The following is a 13,478-nucleotide window of genomic DNA, read 5'->3' as shown; positions in this document are numbered from 1 at the left end:
AGTGTGTGGAGGGTTTCGAGTGCGATGAGCGGGGAGAGATGGATGAGTGTATTGAGGTGAGCAGAGTGGGATGAGAGGTGTGAGACAGGTGAGTGTGTGGAGGGGACTACAGTGGTATGAGAGGGGAGTGACAGTGAGTGGGGAGACGAGTAGAATGAGATGAAAGGAGAGAGACAGGTGATTGTGGCCTAGAGTGAGATGAGGGGGAAGTGATTGTGTGTGTGGGGAGGGGAGTACAATGGGATGAGAGTGGACGATAGTTGTGTATGTGGAGTTGAGTAGAGTGAGATGAGAGGGGACAGGCAGCAGAGTATGTGGAGGGAGTAAAGTCGGATTAGAGGGGAGTGACAGTGAGTGTGTGGAGGGGCGTAGAGAGATGAAAGGGGAGAGACAGGTTAGTGTGAAGGGGAGTCGAGTAGGGTGAGTGGGGAGAGACGGATGAGTTTGTGGAGGGAAGTAGATTGAGGAGAGGGGAGAAACAGGTGAGCGTGTGGACTAGAGTGATATGAGAGGGGAGAGGTAGGTGAGTGGACGAGAGTGTTGAGCAATTGAGCAATCATTGGAAGGATGTTATTAACCAAGTTAAACTTTAACTGCCTTATAGTTTATATTCATATCTCAGGTCTTTTACTCCCAGCCTTACACACTACCATCACTATGAAATTTGACGTGCAATGTTTCAGTCGTGCAAATTTGTCCCTCATCCCACTCTCCCCCCCCCCCCATCCGTGGTACATGAGTACCATGCCCAGGAGCTTCTCTAATCTCCGTCCCCCAACACCCCCCCACCCTGCATCCATCCTCCCTGGCTCCTCCCCCCTTCTTACCCGATATAATCTCTTGTCACAAACAGCTCTCTCGACTCACCACAGTAATTTTGCTGTGACTGTTGCCACCTGATGACGGAAGCTTGTGCTGCCTCCGAAACGCCGTGATTTGATTTAGTTTTCACTTTTTGCTTTATTTTATTTTTTACCTACGTGACTTTACCGAAAGAACTAAAGAGTATGGATCTTTGCAGTCACGAAAACTTCAAATCTAGAATGGGAGACAAGTCACTTTGTGGAGGGGAGTAAAGTGAGATGAGAGACAGGTGAGTGTGTGGAGGGAGGTAGAGTGAGATGAGAGGGTACAGGCAGGAAGAGTGGTGCTGAAGGTCACATGTCAGACTTTTGTGCCATGGGGTTGACTGGTGGTGCCAGGCTATGTGCAGGATATCACAGGACACACCCAGGTGTCAAGGGGTTGACTTATGGTGCCAGACCAGGTGCAGGATGTAACTGGTAGATCCTTGTGCCATGGGGTTTATAGATTGTGCGAGGCTATGTGCAGGAGGTCACGCTACAGTCCCAGGTGTCAAGGTGTTAACTGGTGGTGCCAGGCTAAGTACCGGATGTCACAGGACAACCCCAGGTGCCAAGGGGTTGTTGAAAATGCCAGGCTATGTGCTGCAGAAGATCACAGGATAGACCCAGGTACTTTGGGTTGTCTGATTGTGACATGGTTGGTGTAGGAGGTCATTGGACAGACACATGTGCCAAGGGGTTTACTGATGATGCCAGGCAAGGTGCAGAAGGTCATTCTGCAGGCCCAGGTGCCACGGGTTTGAGTGATGGTGCCAGGCTAGGTGCAGGAGGTTTCGTGACAGACCTAGGTGTTATGGGTTAACTGATGTTACCAGGCAATGTGCAGCAGGTCATATGACAGACCCAGGTGCCAAGGGGTTTAATGATTGTGCCAGGCTAGGTGCAGGAGGTCACGGGGGAAACCCAGGTGCCATGAGGTTTACTGATGGTGCCAGGCTAGGTGCAGAAGGTCACGGGGGAAGCCTAGGTGCCATGAGGTTTACTGATGGTGCCAGGCTAGGTGCAGAAGGTCACGGGGGAAACCCAGGTGCCATGAGGTTTACTGATGGTGCCAGGCTAAGTAGAGGAGTCGTATCTCCAGAATAGTCTATTGTTCTTTACGTAAGTCATCGGTGATTGAGCTGAGACCATCAACTCACTGAAATGGAGGATCAGGTTTAATCACAACTCATTGGGAGTCTGTGTCTCTATGTGCGCTTATGGGTGTCTTGTGCGACACACTGGGTCTTGATGTAAATCATTGGTGGCTGTGCTGAAACCATGAAATCAATACAACTCGAGGATCCATTTTAATGACAACTCTGTCTATGTATGTGTAGGGTGTAGGTGGATTCCTGCTCACGGCCACCATCGGTGACAACTATCTTTGCCAGCCACACGATGGAGCTACGCGTGAGGGTGCACGACCTGCAGTGGCAGCCACAGCCTCGTGCCCGACCCCCCACGCAACGGTGAGAGGGACGCTGCCTTGCTCGCGACTCACGCGCTTGCTCACTCACCTTGGTCTGTCTCACTGTCACACTCACCTCTCTAGGGTTCCCTCTAGTTGAGGCCCTGCAGCCAGCAGTGGTTTCAGTCATACAGTTCAGGATTGTATCTCATCCTCCCTTAAACAATGTGTCTAATGCACTCTGCTTCCTGGTGTAGTGTTTAGTGAGTGCTGTGCGAGGGTTAATTGAGTTTTGTTTTTTGTGCCCGCTATGCCATTATATTTGATGAAGCACATGAGTGGACACTGTACACCAATATTCATTACGCTTGGGCTGCTGAGAAAGTTAGAACAATTTACCTTATTTATATGGGAACGTTTTAACCTCGGTGTAATGAGCTAAGATTGACAGTAATCGTAATGGAACAGCTGTACTTTCTGTACAGAATTAATCGTCAATGTACTGTATATGTAAATGTACATTGTCAACATCAGCCCTGGTATCTGCACTGCTGAATGAACAGATCCCCATGCCATCGGCATCCCTCATTGCCCTGCGCGGTGCCACAATCCATCGCGCTCTTGAACTAATCTCATCGCTCTGTCTTGCCCTTGTTTTCTTCTTTGGCTGCAATTCCGGCACCGGTTTTGTCCATCGGCTATCATCCCATCGAGTGGTGTCCAGCCTAAGCCCCTCCTTGCTTTTCTTAACAGTTTGATTGGCGTGGTTGGCTTTATACTGTACGAAAGAAGTTGTACATACATATGTAGTGTTTATAATGATAAATACACTTCTTATGAGGCACACTCTTTATTGTCTTCTCTTACACAGTCCTTAACACACAAAGGGGTATACGGTCCCCTCACCTAAGAAGGTACAGCCTCTAGACTTAGCGGGACCTACCCACAGGTCTCTTCCTAACCTAAGGAGGCACAGCCTCCAGACTTAGCGGGACCTACACACAGGTCTCTTGCTAACCTAAGGAGGCACAGCCTCCAGACTTAGCGGGACCTACCCACAGGTCTCTTCCTAACCTAAGGAGGCACAGCCTCCAGACTTAGCGGGACCTACACACAGGTCTCTTGCTAACCTAAGGAGGTACAGCCTCTAGACTTAGCGGGACCTACACAGGTCTCTTGCTAACCTAAGGAAGTACAGCTTCCTGTCTTGGCGGGACTTACTCTCGGGTCTACCGCTATCCTAGAGTCCTCCGGCTGGGACCTAGGGGAGGCTATCTGACCCACTGCTGGCCCGGTGGGTCTTGACCATTGGATACGCTGAGCCTTAGCCCTCAGAAGGGCTGGAAGGCTGGGTCCAGGGTCCTGGCTATCTTCAGCCCGGGCTTCGGTCTTCGTGTAGGGAGAGAACTCCCCGCGCTTCGCGCGCTCACCCTTCTTATACCCGTTTGTGGCCAGGTGTAACCAATCCCACATTCCCACGTGGAACTGTCTGATTGGTTGTTACCAAACTGTGGCTACGATCCAGTTCACCTCGTCTGACTCCAACCGTTATTCACACAGAGGTAGCGCTGCACTGCCCCTTTGATACCTAGTGGCAATGCAGGTTACCGAACAGTGAGTAGTTAGCACCTCTACATCTACAATAAGATTTCTCTGATTCTGTTTGTTCCCTGAATCACATGTTCCCCTATCTGTCTTTCACTGCAATCCCAAGAATGCAACTCTGTTCTTTGCATAAGTTTCAGCTTAGTGTCATTGTTTTCTGATCATTTTCACAGTGGGTAATGTGTACCGATTAGAAACAACCTTTATTATTCAGGCACTTTGTCGTGCTGCTTTTGATGATCAAATCGATATTCCAAAAGCACTATCTCCTGCCCTAATTGTCTTTATTTCATACTTTTATTCACAATTCACCTTAAATTTCCACACCTCCGATTAGCACAGTTGACTTTGAATGGTGCAAAAGAAGTTTCAACATACATACTTACACATGGTATTCTTTTTATTGGCAAATCAAGAAGAAGAGAGAAGAGCTGAGGATTATTACATCTGCTACTTTTGATATAGAGGTTTGAGTTGATTGTGTGGTTGATGCTAGCGTGGCTTTAAAATGCAAGTATCGATGCCGTGCTATTGCATGTGATGAGCAGGCCGTGTTGGTTCTCAGTGCTATGGTTATACTGACCCATGCTGCTTTGTTCCCATTATTGTAGGTCAACTCTGAGTAAAAGTAGTCGGTGGCTTCTGATGTATCAACAGGAGCGTTAATTTTGTTAGTTACCAAATACCTGTGGAATTTACGTAACGTCTTATTCTGTGGATTTCATTTAGTTGGCATGTTTATTTTAATGTCTAAATAAAACAGATGATGGGTTGACTAAAATGTTGCAGGTTATTGTAGACGAATACTAAACGAGTGAAATGCTGACGAAATCAACACTGATGATCACCAACCTCAGGAACACAAAGGCCTCGCCACTGCTTGGTGCACCAGCCACTGCACGGTCTCTCGAGTGGAGGCCCTTCTGCCAGCAGTGACACAAGCAAATAATTGTAGAACTGCACCATGACTTTCTACTTTTAATCCAGAAATTCCAAAGCTCTTCAACCACAAGTACACGAGCACCGTCCTAACCGTGGAGGGATGCAACCATCTCTCAGAGATGTTCTACAAGTACAGATGACTTCCCGACGATGTCTGCTTCTGCCCAGGCTAGGGGCACTTTGAGACCATGTGGAGTGACAGACTCACGGGCTGAACTCGTGCGAGTCCGATCCAAGTGTCACAGGTAAACATATCGGGTTGACCGGTAGTTGCGGTTACCTGGGTTCCCAACTATGTCAATGCAGTGGTTTGTAAGCGTTCATCGTAATTTTATTCGCAATTCACCTTCAAGTAGCACACTTTCCTTTAGTATGGTTGCCTAGATCAGTCTCTGAGTGCGGAGGAGTGCAACATTCCTTCCCATACAGATGGAACAGGTGGCGTCAAGATTTGTGCTGTGCTGCATTCTAACAAACATTTGTGTGACGCCAACTCTTGCCTCCACAGTACTGGATCACAGGCTTGCGCCACCTCTGCCTGGCTGAAGTGCAAAACCAAATGTAATGTTACATGTTGCATGACAACTCTTATCTCATTGCTCTTGTCCATCTCTTGTCGTTATAACCGAGGGTTGATGCCCAAGAACGATGCTCTTCATCTTTCGTGATCTTCAGGCTCTTCTCATGGAGAGTCCCGTCTAACTGTTCACATTTTTCCACCAACTGATCAGTTCCTCCCTCTTCCCCTTCTCCTTTCCATTTTTATTTGCAGCGTTATCTTCATCAAATCCCCAGCTGACCCAGGATATTTCCCACATTGCCAACTTTCTCATTATCTGCTCTTACCCGTGGACAAATACAGATAAGGCGAAAATTGAATCACAGATAATTGGATTTTAATTTTGATTTGAGTCTTTCGTGACTGCAGGAATCCATACTCTTTGGTTATTTCAGTGAAGTCACGTAGGTAGAAAATTAAAAAATATATATCACGTTTCGATCGCAACACAAGCGGTCGTCCTCAGGCAGAAAAAATAATCCAGCAGCGGAACTGCTGAAGCAGCGCTTGTGTTGCGATCCTAACGTCGTGATATATTATTTTTTGTTTTATTTTTCTGTCTTCGTGACTTTACTGAAAGAACCAAAGAATTGGATTTGAGTCACTAGTCCCAATGTGTGTGTTGTGTGTCTTGTTTTCCGCTCCATCTGCATGAGTAGGAGATGCCAACCCCGTGCATTGTGTCCGGTTTCTTCACCAATGCTGCCAAACTGCACCACAGTGAATCTTACAGGTGCAGTTTCTCCATCCTGCCTCATGTTTTAATGTGACGAAGTGGTCATGTGCCTTAGGGGTTTTTGAGATTATCGCGAAGGTTAGAGAGGTTAGACTTTGATGGTATGTGTTGAAAAGAGACAAAGGAGGTGTAAGGGAAAGTTGCTATGGAGATGCTACCGATGCAGCACCAAAGGAGTAGAGCGCGACCGAGGGGGAGATGGGAGGCTGCGGTGGCACGAGACACGAGGACGGTGGATATGACGAGAAAAGAGGCACGGAATGGAAGCTCACGGAGAAAGGAAATAGAAGCAGCTGACTACATGCAATAATGGAACGTTTGGCTTGGAATAAGAAAAGTTGGTTGTGTGGTTCAGGGCAATCAGAATGGCTATGTCCTACATGAAGTGAGCACTGCTGAGCTCCTGGATTAAGAGGGGTATCTACCTGCTGCTCTGAAAGAGTTCACAATGGCCAGGGTCAGATACACTACGCTGGCACTGTTGACACCTGAGGTTGGATCCCTGGTAATTTCTGTTTGTTTTTTCAGGGGTCTGAGTGTACGTGTGTAGAAATTGGCGTATGTGTTGCAGGAGGCTAGTGGCTACAAATCCAGCGACCAAAGTTTGATTCCGTGCCATGGCTCACATCAGTGGTGAGTGATATCTTAACCAATTCGAGTCTCCTGTATGTAGACTCAGCTCCAAATAAGTGCATGTTTCAGCGTGTATTAACATCAGCAAAGGGAGCTAGGCTTGGAACTGGCCCCACCACCCCCTTGTGCACATTGCCAGTCTTAATAGGCACATACCAGCAGCACTTGCCTGGCAGCCTGTATAAACGATGTGACTCTTTGTGTTTTTGTTTTGTGTGTGAGTGTACGTATGTGTGCAGTGGTGGGGAGTGGTATTGTAGCGCTTAGCGAGCTGCACTACGAACCTGGTGACCCGAGTTCGGTCCCGCTCATGGCCAACACCAGTGACGATTATCCGAACCGGTCTTCGGCCTCCTCTATGTCGACTCAACCTGAAATCAGTACCTGGTGCGGTGTGTAAACATACCCACTTGGGAGACGAAGGCGGCCGGGCGTGGTGCTGGCCACCCAGCTCCAAGTATGCCAGCCGGACTTCATGGGTTCTTGCAAAAACACCACTTGTTCCAAAAGTTTGGTAAAGGCTATATGGGGTATCTTTGTCTTTGTATGTGTACATGCTTCTGTGTCAGTGTCTTTGCCAGAGAAACTGATCTAACAGTACTGAGATTCTTCATGCTGTCCCCAGCTTTGACTGTCTCACTGGGTTCATCACGGCCATGTTGTAGACGTCGACAATTTCATGCAAATGTGTGTGTTATATATTTTTTGTTGATATTAATGGCAGTAGACGTCTGTTGACTAGTACTCTGATTTTACACTTTTTATTGGAACAGGAAGGTATGAGATGACTTTCAGCTCCACATCCACACCCACCTCCGTGCTCAATGCCAAGAAGCCACTGTATTGGTAATAAACCCGCAATGTTTTTTATTCGTAAACCTGCATTTTTTTCCATATTTTCCCAATTTACCGCGACTGTGCTCTCGCCATCATGTCATGGGTCCCCAAGTAGTCATTCGTGTCTTACAGAGCAATACAAGCCTTGTGTTAGATCATAGCCCACTAAATCTGATATCACAGAGCTACTTTGTACCCTTTAAATTGACCTTTTGTCCACATAGTAAAGGGCAGGACTTTCCCACCCGTTCCTCATATGGGAGTAATGTTAGTCGTAATAATGTTGTGACTTCTCATAGCTGGAAATATATCCCAATAAAGTGCAGAGTGACAGTAATGTGATGCATTATTTTGTGCAGTCAATGACGACCGGACTGAGACCATTAACTCACTCGATTTGAGAACCCGCTTTAATCACAGGCAGCTGCCTGGATTCAAACTCAGGTACTCGGTGGTGCCAGTTCAGTGCTCTGGCCTCTAAACACCCACGTGTTAAATACATAAGCAACCTTTTTAATTAGCAACATTCTTTGACCACTTTGCCAAAACAATTGGGATTGTGGAGCTGTGGCACAGTCATGATATTGCTTTTTCTCATGCCTCTGCTGGCAGAAAGAATTTCCACGAGGATGCTCGTGTGAGAGCCCCTTTACAAAATATTTGGTCTACTCTTCCACACTGGTCATATGTTTTACCGCTTGGTAGATAGGCAGGGGAATTTAAGATTACTTGACCATTTGTTTCAACTGCTGTGCCAGAGGGTCTAACGAGCAACCTCTCTGTTGCCAGGCCAGCGTGCTAGGCATTGCACCACAGCAGCCCCCTCCAGTATTTAATTCTAAACGAAGGTCACTCTCTGCGTGCTTTTGTGCACGCGCGTTTGGGTGGTGTTGAACGAGATGGTGCAGACGTCTCGCTTCTTCGTGAGGAAAGTGATGGCACTGGAGCCGGCCTGGCTCACGGGACTCGCTCCGCGCTTCTGGCAGAGCGCCGTCTGGAGGCTCCATTGTCGCCACTGCGCTCCGGTGACATTCACCGGGTCACGGTTCATTTGGTTCGTGAAATTAGTGGCGAAAACAAACGTCAACAAAGTGATTTGTTTTCATGCAAAGATAATGGGAGGTCGAAAATCAAATGGGCGGTGACCGCCTAGCAGTCGTGCGTTTGCCGCTTATTACGAAGGTGCGCGGTTAGAATCCAGCGGCTGCTCGGATTTGATACTGCGGGTTTATTAACTGTAAACATACACTCAGTCTGCTTCAGAGTGGACATTAAAGATCTTGTGACGTCATTCGCAAGGTTAGGCCATTGTGTGGCGGCATCATGAGTCATGTTATTCTCATGAACAATTGTGCCCGAATGATTCAATTGGGAATATACATAGCAATCGTAACCCCCTCCTGTGAGAACCTGGCAAGACTCTTCTGAAAAATAGTCACTGCTCAGTGACGCTTTGCTGGGTAAATCAGCATGATAACCACTGTGACATGAGCCTGTGAACCAGTGGTTTGTAGTTGGGGTTTGGTGGGATTTGTGGAGATGGAGCCATCGTGTTTGCTGGGGGCACGCGCCTGCAGGGTGATGGGATGGTACCTGTAGGATTTGGTACAGCAAGAATGCTTGACATAGAGTACGTTGCATGTTCGTCCTGATCAATTCACCGGCCACACCCAGTGCAGCATCTTTGCATGTATTGACTGTCATTGTATATAGATGTTCAGTCACATACAAACGTTTCACCGATATGCCTATACCACACTCCCCAGCAAGTCGGATATGCGACGTAGTACTGAATGACTTAGCTTGAGTGTTATCCCGTGGTTTCTGTGGGCTTTCTCTGGTTAATTTCCATACGTATAATATTCAAAGGGACAGATTGCAAACAAACATTGAAATGAAATGTTTTCCTTTTTAAACACAAAAAGTTTGTACAAAATTAGAGAAAGTCATGTTCAAATACTGCTTGCAATGTATATATTGTAGGAAGATTACTTTTACGGAATGTTTTGTTGCACTATACCCATAACAAAACTCTACTATTAAGAAAAAATGTTGTGGTAATCCGTCGTGAAACATTACTGTATGCTCTCAATCAGCAGCCATGATGGTCACTGATCAAGGCCACTTACCACCCTGCATTGTCCTGTGATGCCAGGACCCGTCCCCTGCACACAGCCCATCTCATCGTTCCATTTCCACCATGGGCAACTTCCTGCGTGGCGAGTTTTCTCCCCATTGAGTGTACATGACAACGTTGCAAGACCCATGCTGCAAATTTACATCTAAAATACAAGCACATACACTTTCATATGAAGTGTAACCTTCCGGCTACAGACAGGAGCAAATGTTCGGAATAGATTTAGGGGTAGGGTGGATAGTATGGTTATGAGTATTAGTTGTAATAATTGTGCCTTGTATGTATCCAAAGTAAACCATAAGGGAGGGCCAATTTAGGTTTGTATTAACTTAAGGCTGATTTGACCTAGGGGAGACCTAGTATAGGTTCAGACTAATTTAAGGCTGGGTTGACCTAAAGGTGAAAGCATGTTTCCTAAATTCACAGTGCCTGTCCACCCAGCAGTAAAATAGGCGCACTGCAACGAGTTTATCGGCAATACACATGTGGGTACTTCCTTTCCAAGACGCCTGTCCATCTTTAAAGATAATTGATAATCCTCGAGGAGCTCTCCAGAGCTCCCCCAGTTGAGTTCCTTCTGCCGGCAATGGTGTGAGCAATCAGCTGCATGTGGATATTTCTGAGATGAGCACTTACACTAAAACAATGTGAAGTTAAATGTACTTATTTTCACATTTCAAAAGAAAATTTGTGACCAAAGATGGAATTTTACTCATCGCCAATATTTGTTTTGTGATGCTGGCAGATTCGTATGTGGACGTCTCCGATTCCAAACAGTATTCCTCTTCTGTGAAGATGTGGACGACGGACTTGTCCCAGACCCCCATTCTCCACCGAGGACCACACGCGCTGCACACTTCGAGTGAACCCCAGCAGCGACGTCTCGATGTTCCTGCCTGCCCACTGAATGACACCTAGCAGCGCAACAACACTGGATTAGAGTTGCAGTGCACAGTAGTGCAGAGGCGGGTCTATAAACTTCGTAACGGGAGAGACGGTAGCGCCGACATTTTAAGCTGCTTAAAACACGTCTTACTGGTAAATATCAATAAAAGATTATTTGGGTCTTTTGGGAAAGCCACGTAGATAGAAGAAATAACACTAGAAAAGCTATTTTGGCGTCTCAAGGGGGATGCGATCACCCCCATCGCCTCACCCTTGGATGGAACCCGCACTAATGGCGTGATCACAAAGGTGTACAGCAAGCGCCGGGCATCTTAAAAGTGTTGAGCAGCCAGTCTATGCAGACGAGGGCTCTCCCATGTTCTCTGCAGCAGGGCTCGGTGCAGCCGCACGTGACCCTTGCGCCATTCCGGTTCCTTCAGAGGCTTGTCCATCTGAACCACTTGACAGTGGAGAGATTGAGATGGGGAAGCAGGGAGCATCTGTTTTAGTAAAGGAGACGGTATCCAATACAGTCCCTACACGTTTGTACTGTGATTGCTACTTTAAAGAAAGTCTCATGGTTTAAAAATGGAAGATGTTGCTCACGCACTATTCTCTCTCTCTTTTGTGTGGAAGAGGATGATGACGGCCCAAGATATCTGTTTTTGAAAGATGTTACATCCAGGTGCTCCAGCATTAACTAACATTATTTAGAACTGATTTAAGTACTTATTAGCATGGTTGGATATGTATGGTACGAAAGACGTTCCACATACGTCCAGCAACCTGCTGTGTCAGAATATTTCTTCAAATTCAGCCTAAAAAGTCAATAGTGCACACTTTCAATTGAGTATTAATTTTTTGAGAATTATGAATGTGGATTATGTGATATCCTATGGTTTGCATGTTGAAAGTTTTGTGCAACCCCGTAGTGAATTTGACTGATTTTGAATAAGGCTAGTCCTTAAAGGCAACACAGTTTTGTATAAAATTGTATTTCATCCAAGATGCTGTTTAGTGCAGTCCTAGTGGTACAGTACATGAGTTGGGGGAATCTTTGCATGTCTACATGTCTGTGTCAACCATACTACGTATGCGGATTATCTGGCGATTGCTTCCCACTGAGAAAGAGTTGCAGATCCTACTGCTGAACTTGGAGCATGCTACTTCAGAAATAGCGCCTTGCCATTGGCCCCACAAAAACAAAGTACCTGCCTGGGTATTTTATGTCATCACATGCTCCCCTCCATTAACTCCTCATAAGTGATGGGAGAGTTGTGGGGAGAGTAGAGAAGTCTCTGTACTTGGGCAGTGCGCTTATGACCAGCTCTGGTTTGGCAGCCGAGGTCTCTGAATCAGTCGAGCGACATCTTTTCATCAGCTGTGTAACGCTATGTAGAAGCTACCTGGCTTGTTATGCCCTCTATGCTTGTGAAACGTGTAGCCCTCTTAATGGAACATCTGCGTAACTTTTAAACCTTCAGGCTAGCCATACGATCCATTCTGGATTTAACCAGACTGGATTGTGCGAGGAACCCACAGAACCTTGAAAGATCTGGACACTTCCATCGGTGACATGTAGCCTGCATACCTAGCCACTGCATGCCAGCTTCTGTTTGGCCGGATAGATAGGGCTAAATGGGTGTGGCACATACTAGGGAGATGGAATACAGTGGTGCAGAAGGATGCGGAGCTGATTGGACTGCCGATTACTGGTACCAGCGGTGTCAAGATCGGCCACTGTGGAGGAGGTTCGTGAAGGACGCCGCTGGGGAGTTGGAGGCAGTCGCCCTCCAGTGACAACGAGCAGAGCGCTATACGGTTAAAACCCAGGTTAGCAGTTGGGACCATGGTGTGTCTTCCAGTCAGTCATCTCAGCCCACGGCACCTGGGTATGTTGTGCACTTCGCCGTTGTTATCGGCGCCGACACCTAGTGGTGAATGGCGGTAGTGCGTGCATCGTTTACTGGCGATGTTCATGAGCGGGCACGTGACCATTCCTCGAGTCGATGGGCGTGGCCTTGTTCACCACGCCCCCTTCCCTACTACGTCGCCTAGCAACAGAATGCACAACGGCGGAAGTTGCGGCAGCTGCGGCAGCACGAAGTCGTCTCGCCGCACGGACGCGGTTTTAAGCTCTGTCGACATTCGAAACGACAGACATCCAAGTGGCGGAGCAGATACGGGTGAGTACGTGTGAATCAGGTCACGTTGAAGGATACATAATCAATTACAAGTAGCTACAATTGCGCTACCACTGCGACTTATTGCGTTGTACGAATACACTACATTCTATACCGCTTAATCACGCCGTTTGCTATACCCGGCCGTTGCTAGGGACACCGTCGCTAAGGCTGGACCAACGGTCAAGCGACCGCCGGGCTCCGTACGTTACAGTCGTGTTTGTGTCACGTCTGCTCGTGTGGTTGTTGCGCTGCAACGTTTCGTACAGCGCCCTTTGCGTTTATGGGCGTGAAGGAAGGGGGCGACGTCTACCACGCCCTCTTATTACGTCGCGGCGGAGAGCGCCAAGTCTTTGGGCGTCTCTCCGCACGCACGCGGTTTGAGCCTCGAGTGGAGTCGACGGACATCGAGGGGCGGGTGAAAGTGCGGTGCGGGTCAAACTTAAGGCGACATCAATTTCAAGTTGGCTCAACTGCGCTCCGCCTCACGACTGCACTGTACCACAACACTACCACACGACTATTAACACGCTGTACACTTCCACCACGACCGCACAACTAGACACCGCTTTACCACAACATTTGCTATGGCCAGCCGATACTAGGAATGCCGGCGCTAAGGCTGTACACTCGTGTGAGTGTTTCACTCGTGTGAGTGTAACACTCGTGTGAGTGTAACACTCCTGTGAGTGTAACACTCGTGTG

General features: G+C 47.5%; 1 protein-coding gene across 49 annotated transcripts in view; it reads left to right on the top strand.

Annotated features, from left to right (window-relative positions):
- Positions 1-11,596, top strand: part of LOC142906447 (uncharacterized) — a 30,870-nt gene extending 19,274 nt beyond the window's left edge. For 7 of the 49 annotated variants that reach the window (XM_076054188.1, XM_076054187.1, XM_076054190.1 and 4 more), the window contains 6 exons: positions 2,186-2,317; positions 4,972-5,048; positions 6,022-6,095; positions 7,505-7,577; positions 9,724-9,809; positions 10,451-11,596. In XM_076054188.1, coding sequence (XP_075910303.1) covers positions 2,186-2,317; positions 4,972-5,048; positions 6,022-6,095; positions 7,505-7,577; positions 9,724-9,809; positions 10,451-10,623 — 615 coding nt within the window. In that variant the 3' untranslated portion in view covers positions 10,624-11,596. Of the gene's footprint in view, positions 1-2,185; positions 2,318-4,971; positions 5,049-5,311; positions 5,996-6,021; positions 6,096-6,626; positions 6,732-6,970; positions 7,578-8,467; positions 8,623-9,664; positions 9,810-10,450 lie in introns of those variants that run through there. The other 42 variants (XR_012930276.1, XR_012930275.1, XR_012930260.1 and 39 more) reach the window with 42 other exon arrangements.
- The last annotated feature ends 1,882 nt before the right edge of the window (positions 11,597-13,478 follow it).

The sequence above is a fragment of the Petromyzon marinus genome, chromosome 64 (assembly GCF_048934315.1).
Source record: "Petromyzon marinus isolate PM22_M1 ecotype Great Lakes invasive population chromosome 64, UKy_Petmar_22M1.pri1.0, whole genome shotgun sequence".
Lineage (NCBI taxonomy): Eukaryota > Metazoa > Chordata > Hyperoartia > Petromyzontiformes > Petromyzontidae > Petromyzon > Petromyzon marinus.
This window is presented reverse-complemented; position numbering and strand designations above follow the sequence as displayed.